This window comes from Gossypium hirsutum, chromosome D13 (genome assembly GCF_007990345.1).
Source record: "Gossypium hirsutum isolate 1008001.06 chromosome D13, Gossypium_hirsutum_v2.1, whole genome shotgun sequence".
NCBI classification, from domain to species: Eukaryota; Viridiplantae; Streptophyta; class Magnoliopsida; order Malvales; family Malvaceae; genus Gossypium; species Gossypium hirsutum.
Window position 1 is genome coordinate 64,522,157 of NC_053449.1, and position 27,363 is coordinate 64,549,519.

General features: G+C 30.0%; 4 protein-coding genes across 6 annotated transcripts; 3 read left to right on the forward strand and 1 right to left on the reverse strand.

Moving 5' to 3' along the window:
- Nucleotides 1-4,266: 4,266 nt before the first annotated feature.
- Nucleotides 4,267-6,774, forward strand: LOC121202910 (40S ribosomal protein S15a-1). 3 transcript variants are annotated; one of them, XM_041109664.1, is made up of 4 exons: nucleotides 4,267-4,443; nucleotides 5,198-5,348; nucleotides 5,448-5,608; nucleotides 6,527-6,774. In XM_041109664.1, exons 2-4 carry the CDS (start codon nucleotides 5,216-5,218, stop codon nucleotides 6,623-6,625), a joined length of 393 nt encoding a protein of 130 aa, XP_040965598.1. In that variant the 5' UTR covers nucleotides 4,267-4,443; nucleotides 5,198-5,215; the 3' UTR covers nucleotides 6,626-6,774. The 3 variants fall into 3 exon arrangements, with proteins under 3 accessions (XP_040965598.1, XP_016719658.2, XP_040965597.1); XM_016864169.2 differs by having other exon boundaries at nucleotides 4,369-4,443; nucleotides 5,195-5,348; XM_041109663.1 differs by having other exon boundaries at nucleotides 4,391-4,530.
- Nucleotides 6,775-7,688: 914 nt separating this feature from the next.
- LOC107932023 (ras-related protein RABE1c) lies at nucleotides 7,689-10,810 on the forward strand. Its single transcript, XM_016863999.2, has 9 exons — nucleotides 7,689-7,860; nucleotides 7,961-8,081; nucleotides 8,584-8,656; nucleotides 8,750-8,850; nucleotides 9,600-9,665; nucleotides 9,825-9,922; nucleotides 10,119-10,181; nucleotides 10,267-10,359; nucleotides 10,439-10,810. Exons 2-9 carry the CDS (start codon nucleotides 8,009-8,011, stop codon nucleotides 10,517-10,519), a joined length of 648 nt encoding a protein of 215 aa, XP_016719488.1. The 5' UTR covers nucleotides 7,689-7,860; nucleotides 7,961-8,008; the 3' UTR covers nucleotides 10,520-10,810.
- Nucleotides 10,811-13,521: 2,711 nt separating this feature from the next.
- Nucleotides 13,522-14,300, reverse strand: LOC121225372 (zinc finger protein ZAT12). The gene has a single exon (XM_041109665.1). The coding sequence runs from the start codon at nucleotides 14,188-14,190 to the stop codon at nucleotides 13,681-13,683; it is 510 nt and encodes a 169-aa protein (XP_040965599.1). The 5' UTR covers nucleotides 14,191-14,300; the 3' UTR covers nucleotides 13,522-13,680.
- A 10,334-nt stretch (nucleotides 14,301-24,634) lies between these two features.
- Nucleotides 24,635-26,614, forward strand: LOC107931880 (transcription factor MYB59). The gene is made up of 3 exons (XM_016863848.2): nucleotides 24,635-25,003; nucleotides 25,168-25,297; nucleotides 25,877-26,614. Exons 1-3 carry the CDS (start codon nucleotides 24,880-24,882, stop codon nucleotides 26,379-26,381), a joined length of 759 nt encoding a protein of 252 aa, XP_016719337.2. The 5' UTR covers nucleotides 24,635-24,879; the 3' UTR covers nucleotides 26,382-26,614.
- Nucleotides 26,615-27,363: the final 749 nt, after the last annotated feature.

A 27,363-nucleotide genomic window follows, 5' to 3' on the forward strand; every position in this document is an offset into this window, starting at 1 on the left:
ATTGACGGTGGAGATGGTTTTATTGTTTTGCGACGCGGACTGCTGACGTGGTAAGCTGGTGAAAGTTTGCGCGGGAAACAGTTTTCCACAAACTCCGAAAAAATTGGATTAACAATTGAAAATTTATTTAGTCTTCCATAAACTACATAGCTAACTATTACTAAGTTTTCAATTACGCTTAGTATGTTTCACTAAAAATAATTTTTAGAAAATTATTTATTTTTTTAATTATATTTAGATGAATTTGTGTAAATTATTTTCCAGGTTTGACAGATTTCCTGAAAGTATTTCATAAAAGTTGTTTTCAATGAAACAAATATACATTTGAGATTTACGATAAGTTGTGAATTGATTACAAAGTAATGTTAAAGTGAAATTATAATAAATAATGAATAAGGATTAACTTGTAATCTTTGTAAATTTTATAGTTGAAACAAGAGAAGTAATATGCATGAAAATTTGTTATGTGAAATAAGATAATATATTGAATTATTTGATTAAAGTACTTATATGGTGAAAAATAAATTATATGGAAATAGGGATTAAATTGAAAAATGTACAAAAAGTTTAAGTGTGAAACAAATTAATATGCGAACAAGAAAATTGTGATAAAAGTTTAGTGAATGTGTTATGAGATGATGAAATATGCATTAAGTATTATAAAAGTGAATTTATAAAAAAATATATATAGAATTTTTATGATGATAATGACTAAATTGTTAAACTTGAGAAAATATGTTGATGAAATAGTAGAAGTGAATTACATAGAAATTTGATGTGTGAAACAATGTATTGAGATAAATTATGTGATTAAAGTGTAACAATAAAGGAAATTGATTTAATATGATTAATTAGTGAAGAATGAACTTTTATGACCAAAAATGACTAAATAAAAAAGTTATAAAAGTTAATAAGAAAATATTTGATAAGTGAAGAATGTGGTAGAGAATGTAACATCCCGGTGCTTTGACCCAATGTTCGGGTCAGGTATGGGGGTGTTACAGTAAGCAGAGCCTTATTAGTTTGAAAAATATTTTACAAAAAAAAAATGGTAAGACATTTTAAGGGGATAAGAGGGTAATTTTATGTTAATTGAAAAATATTTTTTTGTTGACCATCCTATTTCACATGAAACAAACATCGAAAAAAATGCTGAAAATATTTTCTATAAAAAAATTTACGTTGAAACAAATGGAACCTTAATTCATTTGAATTAAAAAATTTATAAAATAATTATTTGAATTGTATTTTTTAAAAGTTTAGTTCCATTAAATATTTAACAAGTTCGTGATGTGATAGTTAAGTGTATGGCATGGATTATTTTGTGTTAATATAACATGGAATTTTAAATATTAATTTTTTGACACATAATATCCTTGTCATTTAGAGGTAACGTGAATGAGATACAAAATCATTAAAACCCCAAAATAATTATTTTGGGTGCTTTCAAACCCTAAAAATCTTTATTTTTTTCACTAGAGAGGATGGGACAAAGCTGAAAATGAAAGAAAGATAAAACAGTGGACAAGGAATGAAGGCTTTGATAGTGCTTTTGGTGTGTTGTCGTGGATTCCAAGCTAATTTGAAAACATCGTAGTTAAGTGATAATTCAATGAGAATATTTTTTGGATGCTAAAATTGTCACACTCAAATTTGTAAGGTCTCAAATACCAAAAGAATTTGTGTATTGAATTGAAAAGTTCACTAATCTGGCAAGTTCTTTTTGCAAATAAAAATAAGTAACAAGATAGTTGAGGAAAAGTTAGGTTTCAGCCATAGTCCTATTAGTATTTAACTAAGTATATGTTACCGAGAGACGTGACGATTAAGGTTTTTCCGAATAGTTGTGATTTGGTTTTGGTGATAGGGGTCGAAAGGACTATATATATATAAGAAGCATTCTTCTTTAGAGAGGATTCTTTTGTTTTTTCTGTGTCTACTTTCTCTGGTTTGCCATGAAAGAAAAAAAGATTGAGGAATGATCATGCATGAAGGGTTGAAACTAAGGATTTAGTCTTAGCAATAGGAAATCTTGCATGATAGTATGTTTTATAATATATTTGCATTAATAGACTCAATAAAAAAAAAGATAGTTAAGGATTTCAATAAGCTATTAGTTCTGTTCTGTTTTGGGGTAAATGGCGGATAATCGCTCAAATGGCCTCTACATGCAAAGAAATTGTGGTTTTTATGATAATGAATGGTCTCATTTGGATTCTGATATAATTGTCATGTTGTATTGTTTAAGGAGACTCGTGTAGCAAGGGAAAAAACCTTAGAATATGGAATTGGTGACAACTCCCAAGTGAGTTTTCGAACTCAGTTCTTAATGGATGTACTCTGTGTCATAAGAGTATCGAATATGATATAGTATTACCAATGGTGAATCAATTGGTGGCAAAGTGTTAATTCTTTGTGTGTGCATGGGGTATTGAGTGCAAATATTGTTTGGATGAATCTGTTCATGATTGATTAAATGAGTGTTATGGTGTGATGTACGTTTTAATAAGATGTGGTTGTATGGTTGTAAGCTAACTCTATTGAGTAAACAATTTGTTTGGCGTAACGCGTTATTGCATACTAAGTGATATGATTGACTGATAATAAGTATGTTTATGATATGTTAATGGAATTGGCGTGTCATTTGTCGTATGAGTTGTAGCCTTTATTGGAGGAATGTGTGAGTGATGTGCATTATATTTATGTGGCGTTATACATAGGATTGCATATGCATTATATTTATGCGGCTTTGAATGAGGTTTAATTAGACCAAGTCAAGAAAGGAAATTAAGTGATATGAAGACTCGGTGCATACCCATATATGAGAGCCCATTTTGTAGGACGTAATAGTGCCATTTATGAAATGTTTAAGAGTCCCTCGAGGGACGTATTAGAACCCTTAGTCGGACGAATGCAAACCCATGGCTATGGCACTACCGTAAATGTGGGAAGTCTGCAAGGAAGATCTTATGCGAAAGTCTACAAGGATTATCTTACATGGAAGTACGTAGGCCAATACAAGCTATGGTGGTCTGCCAGTTTGTTTTAAACACCTTGCATCCACAATAGTTATGGAATTTTCTTTGGTGAGGAGATTACTGGTCCATTTGGAGGTTCAAATTTAATTTTATGAGTTCGCCTGCTTGAAAACCAATACTATGTGTGAGCTATACGCGTAAGCAGAACCGTATATAAAAGATATGACAATCCGCCACGATTGTCTCACATGAATGTTTCCGCTAATAGGAGGACTCGATATTAAAAATTCGCCCGTAAGTTATCTGTTCAATAGATAACCACCAGAACTGGACCATCTAATCGTGGAGCAGAGGAGGAATGAGATATACCATTTCTTGCTCAATTTGCTGGAAGTGATACCTATTGCCCCTAAGTCTCATTTATTATTTTTTGGTAGGTCTACCAAGTGGTCTCCACTTATTATTCTTAGTGAACTTGATATCAAGACTAGGGGTGTTCAAATTTTATAATCTAATTCGGTTAACCGGTCGGTTAACTAATCTAATTCGATCAAAAGTTGGTTAATGATTTTTTGGAAGTTCAGTTATCAGTTAATTCGATTCGAAATCAGGTAATTAACTGGACTTAATAATTAATAATACAAATTACATGTAGTTTAAATTCAGTTTATTCGGTTACGTACTCAATTTAACATTATCCATTTATTTTTTTAGATATGTTTTATACTTGCTTTAACAAAAAAAAATTCGGTTAATTCGATTAACCAACCGAATTAACCGATATATTTCAGTTTTGTTATTTTTCTCAAAAAAAAATCAATTCAATTACCAGTTAAAAAATTAAAAATTTTAATTAATTTGATTAAATACTAATTTAATTCGATTAACCAATCTATTAACCGCTTGAACACTCCTAATTGGGTCTATTCATTCTTCCATACCGCCTAACAACCACTTTTAGTGTGTTTTTTTTTATCAATAAACGCTAACCCACAAACTACTATAAGTGCTTCCCATGGCAACCTTATTGTTGAATTCTAAAATTTTAAGGCTTTCTATTTGATGAGATGTAAAAGGGTTAATATAAATATTCACCATTGAATTTAGTAATTAAGTCTATTTAGTCTCTAAAATTGAATTTTGTTAAAATTTGATAATGTAACACAATCTTAAAGTGCTAATCAATTTTTTACATTTTCTGAATTTACGAACCAAAAGGGACCTAATTGTCCAATTTAAATTACCGAAGTGGATACTAAAGTTAAAATAGACCCCGTGTAAAATGGATGGATGGACAATTAAATCCGATCCATTGGGCATTTTCCGGCCCAAGGGGCCATTTTCGTAATTGCGAACTCAAAGCTTTAGCGAGCCCTTAAAAAGCCGAAAAATCCCTAGCTCTCCTTTACGTATCTCAACACTTCTTTGAGCAAAACCCTTAAGCTGCCGCCAGTTTTGCTTTCAGGTAAACATTCGTGTTCCTCTCAAATTTAGATCCGAATTAGTTCTTCAAGCTTCATCGTTGTTATTAAATTTATCCCTATTCTGATAGGTAACTTTTGTATTGACTTTTTTATTTATTCCCGTACGTTTGATTTTAATAATTCATAAATTTATACGTTTATCTGTAATTTATCTTGCCATTTTGTATATTATTGATCTACTGCATGCAAGAATGAAATTGAAAGAATTTTTGAGAATATAGGCAAGTCTAGAAATCGATCGGTTCTATATGTTATGAATGGCATATAAAGTTAGCATAAAGTGGCTTAGAATAATTGTTAATATCCTGCAAAAAGATATGGATTTTGGTTGTAACTGTGGCTTTTCTTTACTGCTTGAATAAGATTTTGGGATAGTGGGGAATCAATGTTTGCTTGAAAGATAATGCAAGTAACTAATGCTTTATTTATCCAAGCTGTGCTTTGGGAACATATATTTGAAGGTTTTGGTTTGGATTTCATTCGGTATGAAATTCTGAGAAAGTTACATATACATTATATGTAAATTAGTTGAAAATTGATATGATTATATATGTGAAAGAGGAAAATTTTCAGATTCACTATTAAATAGGAACTGAATGAGTTTATGAAATCGAGAGATAATTATGAAGATTACATTTATACATGCTTTTGAAATCCAGTTCGATGATTATGTAGTGTATGTTTAACTGTAAATGCTTATTTGTTATATACTTATGTTCATTGTAAAATCAGCAGCAGCTTGCATTTGAAAAGATGGTGAGGGTCAGTGTTTTAAACGATGCACTCAAGAGCATGTACAATGCGGAGAAGAGGGGCAAACGACAGGTCATGATTAGGCCTTCCTCGAAAGTGATCATCAAGTTCCTTTTGGTTATGCAGAAGCACGGTTTGTTGACTATATGCTCTCAATGCTTATTTATTAAAGCATGAGTTACTTTCTCAAAACTTTATATGTTTACTCTTCTTTTTTCTATTGCCATTGCAGGTTACATCGGAGAATTTGAGTATGTTGATGACCACAGGTCTGGCAAAATTGTGGTTGAACTTAACGGGAGGCTAAACAAGTGTGGGGTGATTAGTCCTCGTTTTGATGTCGGAGTCAAAGAGATTGAGGGTTGGACTGCTAGGCTACTTCCTTCTAGACAAGTAAGCTAAAAATTGTTTTGATGTTTATTCATTGTGTATTATTAGTCTTGCTTTGGTAAGAGCAATAAATTTCTATCTTAAGAAAGGAAGTAAATACATTTTACGGTGCTTAAATTTTCAGTTTTGCCAGTGAGAACTAAATATCTATTTATAGTAGTAACATTATATAATAGGCAGTAATTGACAACTTTATTTAGCATTATTTATCTTGTCTTGTGTCATGTTGAGTGCCATGTCCTGTCCTATTTACTCATGGTCCAGGTATGGGTGTAATTGAGCTAAGCTGAGCTCAAGATATAAGAAGCTCGAATTCGACTTGTAATTTGAGGCTCAAAGTTTGGGTTAATCTCAATTGAGTTTTGGTTTCCTTTTAAAAGCTCAAGCTTGATTTGAGAAGAAGATTGATTTGCCCAAGCTTGATTCGAGAAAAAGTTTTGGTCACTTGTATTTGTTGCACTTGATAACTTGAGGAACTTTTTCCTACTTGGTCTCTGAACTTTTTTTTGGACCATTAGTGTCTAAACTTGACAACTTTTCCCAATTTGATCCTTGAACATGGATTCTATTAAGTTGTGACAAGTTCAAGGACCAAAGAAAAGCTCAAGCTTGGTTTGAGTAAAAAGATTGAATTGCTTAAGCTTGCTTTGGTTTAATCAAGTATTCGGTCACTCGTATGTTTCACTTGATAACTTGAGCAACTTTTTTCATCTTGGTCTCTGAACTTCTTTTTGTTCCATTACTTTCCTAAATTTGACAACTTTTCCCAATTTGATCCTTGACCTTGGATTCCATTAAGTTGTGACAAGTTCAAGGACCAAAGTGGGAAAATTTGTCAGGTTCAGGGACTAAATGTTCATATATTCCAACTAAGAATGCCATCTAATGGTATTTGTGTGTAAATGTTTTTGTTTATTGCAGTTTGGATATATTGTGCTAACCACATCTGCTGGCATCATGGACCATGAAGAAGCTAGAAGGAAGAATGTTGGTGGGAAAGTACTTGGCTTTTTCTACTGAGTCAAATTTTTGATATTTTCCTTTGTTCTTTTTTAATTTCACTCCATGTAGAACTTGATACTTTACTGCAATTTTAATTTTGTATTGGGAGTTATAATTATGTTTTTGGTTATAATGTTTGAGATTATGAATTGTTGGTTTGCCTTAAATTCTTTTTTAAACTTTTCTTTCTCTTTTCCCTTCTCTTCTTTCCATTTTTCTTATTTTTTCTTCTTCTTCCAAGTAAAAAGAAAATAAATAAAAAAGAAATTGTTGAAAAAAATAGGGACTAGTGAAATTTGACGTAAATTTTTGTATGAAATGATGGTATGACGTGTTATGTTAGTTTTTTTATTACGTTATAGTTTACGAGTTAATAATATTAGTTATTGTAACTTTATAAAAATTTTAGATCAATATGTGTTCAAATGCGTTAATTTACTTCAATTTTTTTAGAATTGGATCTGTGGTTAGTTGATTAGTTGTACAGTTTGATTAAGTAAGTTATAAATTTTTTTATAAAAAAACAAAAATAAAAAATTTGGTTAAATTGCGTTCATGGATTAACCGATTCGATTCAAAACATTATGATTTACCCTTATATTTAATTTTATGGTTCAGTTCATAAATGTTGCTTAAATTCATTAAACTAACTTTTGCTATTTCTAAAATATTAAGCGACAATATGCATATTGTAATGTTATATCAACTAATGAATTTAACTGTTGTCATTTGTGTTAATATTGAAATTTTAAAATCCCAAAAGCATGAGGACTAAAAACGATCCAATTGAAAAATATGGATTAAATTTATAATTTTTGTATAGTAAATGACTAATAGTAGAATTTAATCAATTAGATCTACATGCTATTATTTGTTTCAGGCTGAAATTTTTATTTGTTTTGAGAGTGAAATTTCAAATTTTAAAAATTATAAAGACTAAAATTACTTATTTAGAAAAGTATAGATCAAAGTTGACCAAATTAAACAATATGAACTAAATTTACAACTTATCCATAGTACAGGGACTAATAGGAGAATTTGACTAAAATAAAAAGGGTACGAAGTAAGGAAGAGAAAGCGGATACTGCGCATATTTCATCTTTACGATTAAAAAATGAAGAAAACAATCGTAAAATAGATAATAAAAAGGAAATTGCAAATTATAATCGCAATGGCCTTTTAAGATTTGACTTTTTGGAGACCCCTCTTTCGTTCAAGTTTTTCAAAAGATCTTCATCTCAATCTCCGATCCGGTAATTATTTTTAACTTATTTTATTTAATTACGTGGATTCAAGTTTGTAAACTTTTTCGATTCTGATTTTTTTCTTAATTTTTTTTAATTATGTATTCAGATTCGAGAGGTTTTTCATTGTTTTTTTTTTTGGTGAAATTCGTCGTCAATGGCTGCTCCACCAGCAAGAGCTAGAGCTGATTATGATTACCTCATAAAACTTCTTTTGATCGGCGACAGCGGTTCGTTGATCTCTAAAACCTGCTGAATTTTGTTAACCCTCTTGTTTAAGATTTGTTTTCCAGCATTTACGCGAAACGAGTTGCGATGCAAGTAAATTTAGTTCAAATTGTTTGTTTCTAAGATTTGTATTTTTTTCATGAGATTAATTTAATAGGTTTTGAGAGCCAAAAGAACGTTGAAGAAGCAAAATTTTGGGAGCATTTATTGGTTAATTTAATTGTCTGTAGGTTTTACTAAATATGGTTAAGTATAGGAGTGGTAATTAGCTCAATCTACTTTAATTTTGATAAATTATGGTAATTTCAAGCTGATAATTTGATGATTTCATAATTTTTAATTAGTTTGCATTCTAGATTTGGCCCTAAAATATATTTCACTTTCAATAAATGTTTGTTCACCAGTTTTGTTTTTACTTTGAAATTTTGATGCCTTCATAATTTGATATGCATTGGAAGCTTTGCTCAAAGGACTTCAATGGTTTCTGTTATTTTACAAATGTAGGTGTTGGTAAGAGTTGCCTTCTTTTGCGGTTCTCGGATGGTTCCTTCACTACCAGTTTTATCACCACCATTGGGTGCGGATTTTTTCAAATGGAACCCATGTTTGTCGTTTATTCTATCTAGATGAGGTTTCCCAACTTTAACCATGTATTTCTTCCATATTGCAGTATTGATTTTAAGATAAGAACCATTGAGCTTGATGGTAAGCGAATTAAGCTCCAAATTTGGGATACAGCCGGGCAGGAGAGGTTTCGGACAATCACGACTGGTGAGTACAGGGAAAATTTTGTTTCGGTGTCAAACTTATGAAATGATTAAAGCATTGTGATCCTATGTGATTGGTAATGCACTGCATTATGACTGAGAAATTACCTTGAACAGTTCCATCCACAGCCGTTTACTGCCTTGACCTGTGGTTTTTATGAGCTTTCCATGTATGGTATGCTCTTTGGTTAGCTTTCATTTTCTCGGTATTTTAAATTAGAGAGGCTGCTAAAAGGTTGCCTTATAAGCATGGCCTTTATACTAAGAGTAAGATTGAATTTTACCCCATTTACTAAAAAAATGAGCAAATTAGTTCCAATTCATTACTACTATAAAAAAGTGGCGTAGCTAACAGAATAACTAGACAGTTACACGTGAGGTATATCTCATGTCGATGTACAAGGACCAGTTTTTAACAGTAGAAATAGATGGAACTTTTAACAGAAAGACCAATTTGCTCTTTGGTCTAACGTAGAGGGATTAATTTTCCCATTTTTTGAGTAGAAGAAGCTACACGCAATCTGACTCCTAATACAAGTGCCTCCATGGTACATTCATTTGCCTGTAACTTTGCCATCTGGGCATATCTGTTTCAAAATGTAAATTTCTCTTGTGTAAAAATGAAGTTCTCATCAACTTGATATTCAGTGACCTAAATCTTCTTTGGTCCAGCCTTGAAAATCGATATATCCCATATTTTGCTGCCCTCCAAACGGTGTCCCTTTATACATCTCTTTCTTGTTCTTTCAACAGCTTATTATCGTGGAGCCATGGGAATCTTGCTTGTATATGATGTCACAGATGAATCATCCTTCAACAGTAAATCCCTTGTTCTCTTGCTTTCTGATTCTTCTTCTTTGTTGTTTCACCGTACTTTTTAACTTGCTTTTCATAGTTGGTTTTCTTGTTTGTTAGTCTCGATTTATTAATCGTTTAAAGATTAAGGCTACACTTAATGAGTGGCGTCTCTCCTTGCAGATATTAGGAATTGGATTCGGAACATCGAGCAGCATGCTTCGGATAATGTTAACAAGATATTGGTTGGGAACAAGGCAGACATGGATGAAAGCAAAAGGGTATGCAGCTCCCAACAAGATTTCAATCGATAATGCCTGTGATTCTACACTCATTTAGTATGCTTGCTTTTTGCCGAGAATCCAAAACAAAGTTTTTTATTATTCAAAACCACTGATTCTAAACCCCCTCTCCTTTCATTTTATGAATGTATGCATTGATTTTATGATCTTACTCTACATTCTTCTCCTTTCTAAGGCTGTGCCTACCTCGAAGGGACAAGCACTCGCTGATGAGTACGGAATCAAATTTTTTGAAACCGTAAGCAATGCTTGCTGATTCTGATTGCTTTTCGAATTCAAGATTTACTGTGTTTATGTATTCTGAAAGAAACCGTGTCAAGCAGAGTGCAAAGACAAATCTAAATGTGGAGGAAGTTTTCTTTTCGATAGCAAAGGACATAAAGCAAAGACTCGCTGATAGCGACACAAAGGCTGAGGTATTCAAATTGCTCTTATGTTTATAAAACCGTACCTATTTTTGCAATTACTTGAAAAAAGTTTTCCTATTGTTTACAGCCTTCGACGATCAAGATCAATCAACCTGACGCTGCAGGCGGAGCTGGTCAAGCTGCACAAAAATCGGGATGTTGCGGTTAAACCTAAGATGACCAAATTCTGTTAAAAAGGGGTAAATATTTGATCTTTAACTTCCATTAAAACAAAAAGGAAAAAAAAGGGGAGGAGGTGAAGAAACTAATCTCATTGACTGCATGATGGGTGCTTGTGTTTTACTTCATGTTTTAGTGTGTGAAATATAGTATTTTCCTATAATTTGATAGTTTTTCTTATTGGTAAAGTCACAAAGATGTTTAAAATGTGACAATAGGTATGTAATTTCAATATTTGCAATTTTTTTAATTCAAAATAAATATAACTCGTATTTCGTTATCTTTCTTCTTAAACTTCCCTTGATTATGGATATGATCCTCGACTTGAACTCGATCGAACATCAAATTTTAAGACCGAGACGTAATCGAACTACTTGAGTTCTAGCTTGATTATTAAGCTTGCTTATAAATTTTTGCACTTAAGCTCAATAAAGTTTGTTCATATTCAAGCTTGAGTTTGATTGAACAAATTTTAAACTCGAGTTTCGGCTCGAGACATAATCGAGCCACTTGAGTTCAAGTTTGATTAAATTCATTCATATTCAAGTTGGAGCATTTTCATACTTAAAAGGTTTTTTTATTTAATAAGAGAAAAAGTGTAATTTTATAATATAAAAATATCTTTAAATGGAAAGCTAGATTAGGTGGTGAGTAGTTCTAATCGAGTATATAAATGCTTGAATTAGATTTGACCGATAATAATTACTAAATTAGATTTAATTTATTAACACTCTAAATCGTTACTCGAGAATACTCTTATATATTACTAGATTTAGCTCTATATAAAAGAAGTCATAAATTATCAAGGCTATTGACTTTGAGTTGGAGGGTAAATTATGTACGGGTTCTCTTTAAATTTATTTTTATGTAGGTCTTTTTTTCAGAATTATTATGATTTGACTTCAGATATATTTGGACCAATTCAATTGTACTATATAATACTTAATTCTAGTTTTAATCGATTTGGATATACATTACTTGTATTTACATTTTTAAACTTAAAAATCTTAAACTAAAAATAATTAAATTTAAAAGGCATAATATATCATTAAGTATCTAAGTTAGACAGCGTACTCGCATTTCTTTTTTTCAATTTGATACTTATATTTGTCAAAAGTTATACATTTTAGTTTTCAAACGTAACAATGTTGACTTTTTAGTGTTTAATTCAAGTTTTAGGGTTGATTTGATAAAGTTAATTGCTACTATTAATAGGTTTGATTTTCATAATTTTGTTAATAGAATAAACTTAGTATTGATTTTGAATTTCTTTATGGTTATGATGGATGTGATTTTTTTCCCGAATTTTAAAGTTGATTTGATGAAAGTTAATTACTAATATTATTAGTTAATTGTGAACTTTCATCCAATCTATCTTAAAATTCAAATTAAACACTAAAAACTCAATATTGTTAATTACATTTAGCTACAAAAATGCATTACTTTTGAAAAATACAAGTACCACATTGAAAAAAAAAAGTGTCAAACTATCAATGAGGCATTGGCAATGTTGGTAAAGATTAAGGTCTTGGACCTCACCGTGTGCATATATTCTGGTTTAAGTTTTACCACGTGTGGGCCCTATTTGAATATATTCCGGTTATTAGTTCATTCTCTTGTGCATGTAATAGTTTGATTATGGTCATAATTGTATGAATTTATTGATTATAATTGTAATTTCATTTATGCATTGTACAAATGTAGTGATTATAATTGTAATTTTATTTATGCATTGTACTAGTTTAGTCTAATTATAATTATCCAAATGTATTACTCGTAATTGTAAATTGTACTTGTACATAAAAAATATATATCAAATTCATACACCAAATAATATTGTGTTTACGGGTGTAATTGAGTCAAGCCGAACCCAAATACTAAAAACCTCGAGTTCTACTCAATAATTAAACTTAGGACTAATAAAATATATTAAGGGAAATAGTATACTTTAGTAATATAAAAAAAATTAAAATACATATTAAAAATGAGAATCTCGATAAAGCAAACAATCGTTCAACCTGAGTATTATTAAGCTCAAAATTCAGCTTGATTGATAGCCGAAGCTTAGCTTGAAAATTACAAAACCAGATTCAATTTTTTTCCGAATCAAACTTGAATAACTTACGAGCATTGGTGTCTCAATTACAAAATCAATGTGTATTTATTAAGCAAATTCCAACCTACTTTTTAGCTTGTTCAACCGGTCCGTACCAATTCTCGATTTAATGTCATTTTTCGGACTGATGTCTTAACAGATTCTCGATCCAGCTAGTCCGATCAGTCGATCCGTTCGTGTTCAAACATCATTGCATACACCAAATATTAAACAATGATTTTAGAATCGAATCTATGATTAAACCTGTCATACCGTCGACTTACTAATTTGACCAATTCAATTAATCCATCCGTACATATTTATAATATAAATAATCTGAACGGTATTGATACAAATCAAACACCATTCATATTAATCCAATTTCAAACCTACTAACTACATGAATAGATGGTGTGCTACTCCCGCTATCTTATTTACACATTGTTGTTGTCACCTACTTTCAACGACCCCAACACACACACAACACCACGTCTTAAGTTATTTTATTGTAAGACCACATGTTTTCCTTTCAAGGTGATATCTTTGCATTTTTTCTCATAAAATATCTCTTCACAAAATTCTTTTTGTTGAGCCTCACCGGTTTATATATTGTTCTTAAGAATCTTCATAAATATTTTCTCCATAATTTATACATTTTTTATCAGTGTATGAACAGTTATGAAAAAATAAAATAGAGCACCTACCAATGGTGTTTTCATAGACAAGAGCTACGAGATCAGCTAGCCCTTTCATTCTAGGATGACGGAAAGATAGTACCAATCGAACCTTCTTTCTCGTGCTTTTCCGAGAGGTGCAGATAAGATTTTCTTTTTTCACAAAGTTAAAATTTTGGAAAATTCATTTAAAAACTAATTTAAATTGTTAAAAATTTAAGAATTAAGACAATTATAAAGAAAATATATCAATAGCAAAATGGTTTCTTTACAAAAGTATAAATATATATTCCTCTATAAACTAAGATAAAAAGAATCAATCATGTTTATAATGTGAACCCCATGATTTACACAATCAAAAAACAAATGAAACAAATATTCCTATATGAACAAGTGGACAACCGGCGGCATCCGTGGCGGCGCCGCGGCCTTCTCTAACTTCAAATCCAAATCAATTCCACAAGGCGCCAATTTCAGATCAAGGCACAAACCACCATCATTATCAGCGTCATCGCCGTTCAATTTCTCCGTCACCGGCCGAGTCACCACCATTCCTTCATTCGAAACAACTCTATGTTTCCTCATATGACCTCCAAGAGCTTGACCGATCGGAAATTCGAGTCCACAAATCGAACACTCATGTGTTTTAGGCTTTTTAGGTGAAGCCGGTAGGTCCGCGTCCGTAAACCTCGGTTTTTTGTGGCTAGCACGGTGGCCGCCGAGTGCTTGAAAAGATGAAAACCGTTTATCACACGTCTTGCATGCAAAAACTCCACGCTGATGAATAGTATTATGCTTTGGTGGATCGATTTGGCCAACTTTTGATAATAACATCAAACAATTCGCCATTGCCATAGCTTCTATTTCTCTATCTTCTCTGACTCTCTTCATTGTAAAAAAAACCCTGAAAATCACTGATAAACCCTAAACCTGTGCTTTTTATTTAAACCCTAAAACTGGAAATTGGATGGTTTTTAAGGGTGATGGGGTTTGTATGTGTATTTATAGGTAGGAGTTGGGTAGTGTGATGCGTTAAAATGACGGATTTGTCGAAGCGATACTTGGTGGTTAAGGAAGTAAACGTGTTGGGTAATATTTGTAGATATGTAGATATTTGAAGGGTGAATTTGGAAATTTAGAAGAGCCGTCATTTCAGCACGTTTGCGTCACCGCGTAGCGGAGCAAAAGCTGAGAAACAGTCGAGAGAGGCAACTCAGAAGGAGCTGACAAATTCTAGACACTTTGACTTTAATTACTGTTTTCAGTGTTCACTTTCACCTCCCACCCGCGCCTTTCGCGCGTGTTACACTTTCCTTTATTTTTTCCTTAATGGCTTAATTAGGGGTGTAAATATGGGCAAGCTCAAGCTTGATATTTTATTCGAGATCCATCAATCACTTATTTATAAGTTTCAGCTTAATTTGAGATATAATTAATTTACTCGAGTGTAAAATTGAACTTGTTTATCAAATTTTATATTTAAATTTGAATTAAATAATTAAGATTAGATTTACTAATATATATTAAATAAAATTACATAAATTAATAATATAAAAATTATATATATAATGAGAAGGTTGGTAAGGCTTGTATATCATTCAACTTGAGACTACTAAGTTTAAATTTGACTTGATAATTATCAATTTAAGTTCAAGCTTTTTAAATCAAACTCAAGCAGCTTGCGAACACTAGTTTGTCGTTTACACTTCCAAAATTACGTAACAATTTGATCCTTGAATTATAACTGAAAATGATCCAGACTAAAATCCACACTCGCACAATTGCACATGATAGAGATGGAGACCCACACATGTGATGAAACTTGAACATGTGTGCAGCAAGGCCTAAGGTCTTAGCCTTTACCAAGAGTGCCGATATTTTAATAGGTAAAATACATTAGTAGTCACCTAACCATGAAAAGTTACAAAATGATCATTTAATTATTAGTAAATTTATTTTTTATCATCAGACTATAAAAAAATTACAAAATAATCACTCAACTATTCAAATTTGTCTTTTCTAAAAATAAAAACACCCGAAAACTAAGATAGTTGGGCGATCAAGAAAGATAAAATTGAATAATTGAGTGATTATTTTATAATTTTTAATAGTTGAATAACCAAAAAAAACTAATAATTAAATAACCGTTTTATAATTTTTCTTAGTTAGATGAAAAAAATTAGTAATAATCGGGTAATTACTAACATGGTTTACCTTATTTTTATTTCGAAAGTTAGTGTAGGAACCCACGTAATCCATGGCGCGTGGGAGGTGTTGAACCAAATCCGGTGTGTGTTTTATGTGAAAGCACAGCAAGGAATTACTTAAGGCAAAATAAATAAATAAATAAATAGTTAGTTAATTAATTAAATAATTAAGAGATAGGGACAGAAATTAGACTAGTAGTAGTAGTGGTTGTTCATCGTTGTACTCCAAAAAGGCTTGTTACTTATTAGTAAATCAACGCGGTCTTCAATGGCGACTTTCCTATTTTCACACCTCTTTTTCCTTTTTATTTTCTCCTTTCTTGGATTCTAGAATTTGACGCGTATATTATTATATTGATTTTAGTATTTATTTTATACACTATCAAGATCGTACATTTGAAAAAAATAAAATAATAAATAAATGAATTCAAACAGTTGAATTAAAACTAAAGAAACTGAAATTTTAAAAATTACCAATATTCATTTTTTTTAAATTAAAAATTTTGATTAATCGAGTTGAATCGATTATATATAATGAATTTTATTTTTGACTCTTTTACAAAAAGTTTTTATTATTTTAAAGTAGATAGTATAATTTTTGGTCTCTGAATTTGACAATTAAGTCTACTTTGGTACCTGTAATTTTTTTTATTACTTTGGATTGAAATTTGGCAACTGAACTCGTTTTGACCCATGAATTTGAAAAATATAAAAGTCCAATGATGTTACACTCTAAGATCATACTACATCATCAACTAAAAATTTCCTAATTCTTTAATGGCTTGCCCTGCAATAATACCTACAACTTCTCCCAGTTCAACTAGGTTATCATGTTTGGGGCTCCGACCATGACATAATCGATAAATCTAAGATGTACTCCTACAAGTAAAGAGAGTTCGAACATATATTGATTGTGTTCGAAAATCTCTAAATCAATTGACAGGCCCAAGCCCAAGTCAGTATATTGATTTCAAATGAAAATGCACCACGAACCCAAATATATATCACCCTCTAATACATGACCAATTAATATTTGGATAAAAATTATTTTTGGAAGCGTCATCTTTTGAGGACTCACAAAAATCCCTCGGGTGGTGCCACAATCAGTTCTACGTACAACAGCGTGTTGAACTACTTCAACAAGTCTGCGTGTAATGTATCCAACATCTGATGTTTGCACAACGATATCCACAGCATCTTTTCAGGCTCAGTAACAAGAAATTATATATTCTGTTAAACACAGTCCTTCGTGTAAATTGCTTTGAATGGGTAAATTGATCATTTGTCCTTGAGAATCAATGTTCAAATAACCAGACAAGTGGTTGAACCGCTCAGACCACTTGTTTTTTATTTCAATCGGTTTGATCGGCTCAACGACTAAACCATCAATAATTAAAAAATCATAAAAACAAAAACAAAAATAAATTGTTAGACGGGTTCAAACTATTGATTTTTGTTTCGAATTTCTATTTACGAATAATTTTTCATTCAATCGATTCAATCCCTTTTCTTGGACCAATATACCAATAATTACTCAATCCAATCAGCCAGTCCAGTCATATTTTAAAAACACTAAACACATTATCAAATCTTCACAAAATCCAAGTCAAACACAAAACAAATACCAAAATAATTGATTGCTGAGGTGAGGCGCAATAATATAAGAGTGAGTGTAAACATGAGCTATTTCCTGTGCCGGCAAAAAGCCGAAAACCTAATATGCGATTCAGTCAAACAAACAATAATTACAGAAATAAATGAATAAAAGATGTTCTTAACTTTACAGGTGTTCAAATTCCACTCAACTGCTTCTGGATCAGTTGAATCAAATTTATTCGCCCATTTTTTTTGAATTTATTTATTATTAATATTATTTTATTATTATTACAAATTTCAACTTTCAAACTACATTATGTAACGTACGTAGTTTATCCAAATTATAGAAGCTTCGTTATCTAGAATTTTAATCTAAACAAATATACATAAAGTAGCTGAGAAAATTAAACATTGCTTTCTTCTTTCAAAGATACAGATTTTCCTCTCATGAAAGTGATCTTTTGGATGATTCCCAAACCAAACCATATATTATGGTTTATATTTTATTGTGTAACTCTATTGATGAGTCGAGTTATTTGTTCGAGTTTAATATATTAGATTTATTTAAGATGAATATAATAGGTTCGAGTTTAAATCTGTTGGGGATTGACTCGTATGAATAACGAAATAGGAAAATAGAAACTATCGAATACACAAATTTTACGTGAAAAACTCTTTCGAAGAGGGCAAAAACTACGGGCAAATGAGGCTTCGTCTATAAACTAAATGAGTAAACAAATAATAGTATAATATGGAGAAAATAAACCTAAATGTACTAAACGTACAAACCCAAACCCCGAAATCAAAGCTCTAACTCTCATAGAGTTCTCTCAAAAGGGGTACAAAATTCTCTCCATAGTTACCACGAAAACTCTAACCAAAACTCATCTACAACTACATATTGTCGCTCCCAAAAGGAAAGTCTTGTAGTAGTACATCTTTAATTGCCTTTCAAAACAAGGATACAATGCTCATTTAAGTAAGCTAAATTTAAAGGGCTAAAACGACTAAAATATCATTGAAGTAATTAGAGTTCGACTGGGAAAAGAAGTCCTTTTTGGCTGTCAAAATGCGATTGTATTACTTGAAGAATATGTCGCATCGTTGTGACGTCCCATGCATATTTGTCACGCCGTCACCCTCTCCGTCAATTGGAGAACTCGTCGCGTTGTGCCTATTTCGCCTCTATCTTTGTTAAGTGCCTGCAAACTTTCCGATAAATGCGAGGCACACCCCACAAAATTAATTAATAATTAAAATGATTAAATTATGCTATAAATCCATTTATTCTTCGTATATTTATAATTTATTTATAAATTAAAAAAAATACAAGTTTAATTGTTAACATTCTTTTTGTTAAATAGTTAACATTCTTTTTGTTAAATTTAGGTCCATTACAACATTTATTTTTGTTATATAGGTACAAAGTGAATATTTTCTTTTTAATTCCAGAATGCCATACAAACGTAATAAAATAGTTTTAATAGGGTTAACAATTGACATAAATTTTAAAATTAAAAAAAATAAAAGAACTAATTTTCTAGAAATAAAAATAAAAAGACTAAAGCTCGGAGGATATTTTAAACCTTGTATAATATTTAAATTCAATTGTAAAATTCTCATCTATTACATGAAAAAGTACTAATTTATTGTTTTTAAAGCTTAACACATCATTTGGTACTTGAATTTGATAAAAAAAATTTCTAATGTGGTAAATGTATTATTTTTTTGATCTAATGTGGTACCTATATTTGAAAAAAATTATACATTTTGATACTTGAAGTTAACGATGTTATCTTTTTAGTGGTTAATTCGGGTTTTTATGGTTGACATGACGAGAAAAGACAAAGTAAAGGAAACGTGAGAAAAGAAAGAGTCATGACAATAATGCAATATGTAAAATATATAATGGGTAAAATGGGAACTTTAAGTTAAAAGTATATTACAAGCAAGACTGAATAGCCCATTCAATGGGGGTGTCTCTGGATGACTATTACATCCCGTCTCGGAATAGAGCTAGAATGCATGGGCTATTACATCTAACCAAACAAACATGTTTTACTAATTTAATTTTAATTAAATCAACTTTAAAATTTGAATACATTTGATATTAAAATTTATAACTTTTGTCAGTACCACATTGAAAAAAAAATCAAACTCAAGTATCAAATAACATAATAAACCTATTTTTAAATAGTAAAATGAATTAATGGGTCAATTTTGCAGTCCAACGGGCCCAATTATTTGGACTTGGTAATCAATTAAATGGCACCCATAAGGCCATAACTATGCCGCTCTAATAGATTCTGGACCGTTCCTTAAAAAGGGGAATGTTTCAAACAAAGTGTACACGTTTACGATCATGGCTCGGGTCAAATCGAATTCGGGTCGTGTTTATATACAACATCAATAAGTTAAATAGTTATTCAAGTCTAATTTATAATGTAAGTTTAATTTCTTTTTAAAATTTATTTGTATTTATAAATGATTAATGGAAATAGATTTAGACTTACTTATATTATTTTCAAGCTTTTTTAAAAAAAATCTAAAAAATATTTATTTTATACAAATTTCCTTTTGTTATTTTTTTTGTATGATCAAAATATTCTTCATGTCTGTTTTACGGTTTATGAAGAATAATCTTTTTGGGGTTTGTGATTAGGATTCAGAGGTGGTGTTGCGGAGTGGGCTAGCAAGGGTCTGCCCCCTCTTAAAATGTGAAATTACACTTTTGATATTTTAAAATTAGTACATGGTAAAATTACACATTAACCTCTAAAAATGATAAAAGTTTTAATTTAGTCATTTAAAAAATCATAAAAGTGTAAACTGTTAAAATAGTGAAATTGCATTTTATCTCTCGTATGTAACTTAATTCCGCCCCAAAAAAAATTATTTTCACCTTTGTTCGTGATTGTCCTTGCCCCTCTAAAAAATGCCATTTTTAGGGCTTGAACCCGCCTTTTATTAAAATTTTAAACATAAATAGCTTAAATAGGGTGGGTCAAAATCTAATAATAAAAATATATAATACAATAACCGGTATATATAAAATAACTTATCAAATCAAACCCTTATATATACATATGTGTGGGTCAAGATGTAATAATAAAAATATATAATACAATAATGTGTATATATAAAATAGCTTATCAAATCTACCCTTATATACAGAGAAATTTTACGAGAATGAAATTTGAATTTTATATTTTTACGAGAGTTAAAATGTAATTTCACCATTATATTATTTTATGTTTTTATAGATTTTAAAATTAAATTAAAATTTTAATATTTTGAAGGGGTTAAACTAATTTTATAAAGTTTAGAGGGACTAAAGTGTAAAATTTTTATTTTAAAGGATTAGGCTACTGATTAGGTACAAGTCCACGAGGAGTATATATTAATTTAAAATTTTTGTATATTACTTAAAATCGTACCTTGGTATTTATATCTAAATATTATTTATAAGCAAATTAAACATTTTATATCGTGAATTTTATCAATGAAGACATGCTCCACTACTATCACCACTATCACCAACATGCTTAAGTTGATGTAATAACCTTATCAAAAGACTATTTTCTTACAAATAGATTAGATTTTATAGATTGTGAGGGCCCTTCTTCAGATATAACCATAATATTTGAACCCAACTCGAAAAATCTGATTGACATATTTGAACTAAACTCAAAAAATAATTTGATTTATCGAAATTCAAATTTAACCCAATTCGATTTGATTACAAAATGTTAATAATTTGAACCCGTTCAACTTTATCTCGATAATAACCTAAAAAAATGTCCCGCGCCCAAAATAGTTCGAACCAAGAATAACTTGAACTCAAGTGTCAAACACAAATAAACAACTTGAGATAATCTAAGCCCAAAATGACTTGATCTGGAATACCCAACTACCAAATTCGAAATAACATGAACCTGAGATGACCTAAAATTTTTAAATTTCGAATTGATTGACTCAAATTAACCTAGCTTAAAATCAACTCAACCTGCCGATTGACGAACCTAGAAAACTTTAATCTGATTTCACTTTCACTCAAAGTTAAATTTATAAAAGTTTTAACATAATTAGAAAATTAATATAAAAATACCAATAAAGCCTTGGTTTAATCGTAAAGTTGAAGAATGAGAAATTTTAAGATGTTAAACACGAGTTTTATTGTATAAATCCTACCGAAATATATTTTTATTTTAATATGATCGTGATTTGTAATGATTGATTATTGGAACTAAATATATAAAAATATAAAAAAGAATATTCCATTATACTATTTAGATTCAAATCACTGTGAAAATTTTTAAAGTGAAATATCAACCAAAACCTAATAAAATTGGGTAATATGGAAGTGTAACTAATGCCTTGGTATATTTTAAAATAGGATAAAAGTAACGAGTTAAATATAAGTTTAAAAGAGTTAATTGTACTTAGATATCCTTATATTTCAAAATATTTTAATTACATCCTTAAACTAATGCTGTTATATCTATTAAGTTCTCCCATTATTAAGATCGTTAATTTAACCATTAAATGACACGTCAAATCTTATATAACACAATTTAAAATAATTTTTTTAAAAGAAAAATAAAATCGAAAAAAGAGAGATGGTACAGGTAAAGCTCTTGTAAAAGCTACAAAAATCTCAAAACTAATTTTTCCACAATATTCATTTAAAAAAACCATTTTAAATTATGCCACATGAGACATGACGTCTAATTTAACGGTTAAATTAACGATTTTAGTAACAGAAAGACCTTGTTAATATAATCTCGATAGTTTAAGATGTAATTAGAATATGTTAAAATTTATGGACTAATTTAAAATGAAAATTATAATTTGAGGATGTGTACATGATTAACTCAATTTAAAATAAAAAAAAGATCCTTCATAAAGATACAAATGAATCAAACTTTAAAATTATATATTAAATAAAACATTCTAATTTAAGTATAAAATCATGATGAGGACCAGATCTGTCTTCCTATTATTAGTACCTAATTAGTGTTTAATTAATTTGTTTTATAAATAAGGACAAAATGTTGGTGCTTTCCACAGTGCCACCAATATATATTAAAATCTAGATCAGTAGATTAATTAATCCACAGATTAAAATGAAACAGTGTGATCTAAGAAATTTTAATTAATTTTAAAAAAAATCTTATCTTTCGAATTATTTATATTATCATGCCCATTTTCTCAGATGCCAAACACTTCTTGCAGGGAGTGTGTCGTGCTGCTTATAACTAAACAAATAAGGTCAAATTACAACACTCTGCACAACTTTTTCTCGGGAAAAAATATTAAAGAAAATGACATAAAATGTGCCATTAGGTTGTTTCAATTCTTAAAAAAAATCAAAAATATTTAAATAAAAATATAATTAAGCAAAAAAATAGGGGTCAAACTCGGGTTTTAATAGTAAAAATCAAAGCTTAATTCTATTCATCTTGTTTTTAAAATTTAAAATAAATATTAAATAAAATATAAGCAGGAAGAGACAACCACGAATCCTAAACATGAACAGTAAAATATATATAGAAAATACAAAAAATATATAATTAATAAATATTAAATAACCTAAATATATTTAGATAATCATTTACAAATATGAACGAATTTAATTTAAAATAAATATAAAAATATATATGTATTAATGCATTTTTTTAAATGTATCATATTTGAGATTTGACTTAAATTAAAGGGATATGAATTTTATAGTGGAATGACCATAATTTTAGTGGTTTCCACATCATTAATGGTTAAATTATTCTTTATTTTGTTTGAAGTTTAATCTTAGGCCATTCTCGCTCCACTTCAACGGGCTCTTGATTAAAAAACAAAAAAAATATTTATTTATATAAAAATATATTTATAATTAAATTAAAATATCAATTAAGACGTTCAATATTTTTTAATACACGACATATGTCAAACGTGATTTGTCTTCTCAGACACTCAACGACACTCTCGTCCTGTGAACCCGTAATCTCTTTAGGTCGTTCAATAAACATGCTACTTGGGCCAGTTAGTTCAAGAATGGAATCACTCTCTGAACCTATTAGAAATCTCGGTAGATCGAGATGAAGTCAGGAAATTTTGATAAGAGTTAAAATGTAATTTTACCATTGTATTAATTAATATCTTTATATTTTTAAAGGACTAAATTAAAACCTTATAAGTTTTAAGGGTTAAAGTATAATTTTACCATTACTAATTTATAATTTTATACATTATAAAAGATAAAAAAAATGTAAAGTTTCAATTTTTTTATACATTACAAAAAATAATATCCAACATATTGAAAATTAATGTACATAATGTAGTGGTCCCTCAACAATGATAAAGTTTATATAAAATATGTAATGCTTTAAATACAATAATAATATAGAGAAAAAGCAGTATGAACACAATTTTATCAATTTCCTTCCATTTTTCTTTTCTATTGTTGCTAGTCAAAACAACAACAATAATAAAACTAAAATTAAGAACTTTGCAATACCCTAAACTACTAAAGCACAGTACCTAATGCCATGCTTAGTTGTCCCCAAAATCTTATTTAAATTAGATTAAAATTATAAATATCTAAATGAGTTAATTGGTTTTTAATATATATAGTGTATTTTAGTGAATTGGTGTCACCTTTAATCACGTCATTAATTCAATCGTGAAATTATAAAAATTCATTTCCAAATTATAATTAATATTATTATGATATTTTCATCTTTTCATACGTTTATATCATCTTCAAACAAAAACGATTAAAAATTAAAAATCCAAATATCAAACACGTGTTCAATAATATTAGGATGTAAGATAACGGATTTGCAAGTTTCTTAAAAAAAAATTTAATATATAATATGAATCTGACCAAATTTAATATATTAATTAAACATTTAACAATAACTTTTTTTTTTTATAATAAGATCCAACTCCCTCTTCCTAAAGAGTTACTTTGACACCAAAAGAGTACCTTCCCATATTCCGTGCTTTTTCAAGACTTCTTTTCCTATACTTTGCTTTTATTTTTCATAGGTAATCGTAAATGTATAGATGGTAGGATCGATCGTACTATTAATTCTAGTTCCAGTTCTTAAAATAAAATAAAATAAAAAGAGAAAAATTTGAGAAAAAATCTAAAAATAAATGTTATAAACTCAAATAAATAACAATTTTAATATATATTTAAAATTTATTTTTGAGTTTTACAGATTTGGGTCAAATTTTATGGGCTTAGGCTAATCGGTTCGACTCCAATTTAACTAGTTTTTGTTCTTGATTCAATGACACTTTCGAGTGGTTTACTAAAAATTAGATTCTTTTTTATTTTTGATTCAACCGATCTGGTTTTAATAAGATTGATTCTATCTAATTTTAAAGTTGAGTTGAATTGTGCAAACTTTTCTAACGTTTGTTTTTCCATTCACGAAACTTCACTCAACGTTATTTAAAATCCAAGCAACCTACTTTGCTCAAAAGAGAAATCTAGGAACTTCCATTGCCATATTCCCCCACATCCAATCAAATAAACTCTTCAACTATTAACCAAAACCCAAAAAGATTACAACCATAGATAAAATTAATTTCCTTATAGTGCCTAACGACATCACTTCATGCTAATTGCTTCCTATCACGACGATGACCATCCCCACACATTAAAACCATACAATATATTATTCATATATATATATGAGTAGTGTAAGGCCTAAATCACCGTATCTAAGAGAGAACAAAGAGAAAAAAAGAAAGTGGGAAAACAACAAAAATGGAAATGGTGAAAGATGAAAGCTGCAGAAAAGGTCCATGGACAGAAAAAGAAGACATGGTTTTGGTGAACTTTGTGCACTTATTTGGGGACCGGCGATGGGATTTTATTGCCAAAGTTTCAGGTTTGATTTGAAGGTGTGGAGGGAGAACAAAAATTGATACCATATAATATAGGTAGGATTATATATATTTTGAAGCTTTTTTGTAGTTCTTTAATGGAGGTTTTTAGCTTTTAACCATATGAATATATGTGTATGTTGTGTTTTTGTTTTGTTTTGTTTTGTAGGGTTGAACCGAACAGGGAAGAGTTGTAGGCTAAGATGGGTTAATTATTTGCACCCTGGTCTTAAAAGAGGGAAGATGACACCCCAAGAAGAAAAGCTCGTGCTTGAACTTCATGCTAAATGGGGGAATAGGTATAATTTGGTTTATTTCTGGTTTTAGTCCTTCAAATATGTTAAAATTTGGGATTTGATCTCGTTTTGTTTTGATTATGATGTTATTAGTAGGTTTTAGTTGATCCCTTTTGTTTTAATTTTACATAATTTGTTTTTATATTTTTTATGATGGTATTAATAGGTTTAAATAGATAATATCATAATATTAATTATTCAATTTAATCTCCTTTTAGTCTCTTTGTTGAATAGAAAATTTCTATTTTGGCCCCTCTGAAATGTTAAAAATATAATTTAAGCCATTTTGAGACAACAAATTTAGTTTTGGTCCCCTAATTAAAAAAAAATTCTCGTCCCCATCATGCAATTCTTGGCTTCGCCCTTGAATTCCACACAAGCTAGACTGGAATAGCAACAACTAATGGTATTATTAGTTTAGAGCTATTATAACATTATAAAATTAGAAAGATCAAATTATTTTAAATTAAATTAAAAAGATTAAATCTCAAATTACAACATCATATAGGGACTAAAAGAAAATTATACCTTATTGTTTCCCTTTGGAAAATTTTGGGTTCTGACCAGGGCTTATAATTGCAGGTGGTCGAGAATTGCTAGGAGATTACCAGGGCGTACGGACAACGAGATCAAGAACTTTTGGAGAACTCATATGAGAAAAATGGCTCTAGGAAAGAAGCGATCCACGTCACCATCATCATCATCATCATCGACTGTCACTAGAGTCGATTCATTACCATCATCAGGTAATGGGAAGGTAAGTTTTTATGACACCGGTGGTCCAAAAATGGCGGTTTTCGATGATATTAAGGGATACTCCATGGATGAAATATGGAAAGACATTGATATGTCTGAAGGAAACACAACGAAACTGCCTTTGTCTGAAAATTACAGTGAACAAGGTTGTTGTAATCACTTTTCTTGCCCTTCAATGGCTTCTTCTCCTCCATGGGATTTCAGTTGGGATTATTCATTGTGGAAGATGGATGATGATGATGATGATGATGACGACGATGAAGAAGAGAGAAAGGTGTTCATTGCAACAACTAATAATCAATTATTCAATTTATTTGTTCATAAACCCTAATAATTAACCTCTAAAAAATGGGGTTCTCTCTAAGCTTATATATATATATATATCATTGTTGTAGTTCATTTCCTAGTGTTTTTGTGTGTGTGGTTTAAGTCCTCATAGAGGAAAAAAAAAGAGAGAGAGAGAATCCTTTGTTAAAAAATCTCTCTTTGAGGTGATCACTTGTATGATTTTCATATGGATGTACGTATATTACTCCTTAATTTTAATTTTAAAATTTGAAACCAGTATTGGAATTTGAATGAAACCAAGCTACCACCATATGAATCACTAGTTTAAATTAGCTTTTCAGATTGTAGTTGTCTTAACGTTCATGTTTTCGGGTCGAGCCATTACGGCTAATTACAAGTTCATATCATTTCGATATTTCACTCACTTTAGGTTTAAATTATTTCTGAGTCATTTCTTCGTATTATTTTGAATTAAGGTTACTGATCAGGGCGAATTTGAGAGGGGTTCAATGGAAATTTTGCCTTTTAGTCCCCTCATCAATGTTAACATTAGAAGTTAATATATATTAAAATTGTACTCCGCTCAAATGAAAAGTTTTTTGCTTAATCCCTTCGAAAAATTATTAAACTATAAGCTCATACATAATGAAATTATACTTTTAATCTCTCCAAATGTATAATTTAATTCCAATCCTCCCTCAAAAAAACCTTTCATTTCGCCTTTGTTACTAACTTTTTATAATCAGATTGGTTTAAATTAAATTTGAATTCAAGCTGATCGGACAGATTTCAGATTCGAGTCAAAATTATAGGTATAATTATGCTTAAAGAAGTTCTTGGTACAGAAAAAAAGAAGGTTGGATTCTTGATAGCAAGTTAAAGGTATGTACCATTGGTGAAGCTTCAATCATATAGTTTTAGTGAGAATTGATTCATCATAGCAAATAAAGAAAAAAAGAAAAAGAAAAAGGCAACCATTTGTGGATAGTGAAGTAAATGGGACAGGGTATGGTCACAAAAAAGCA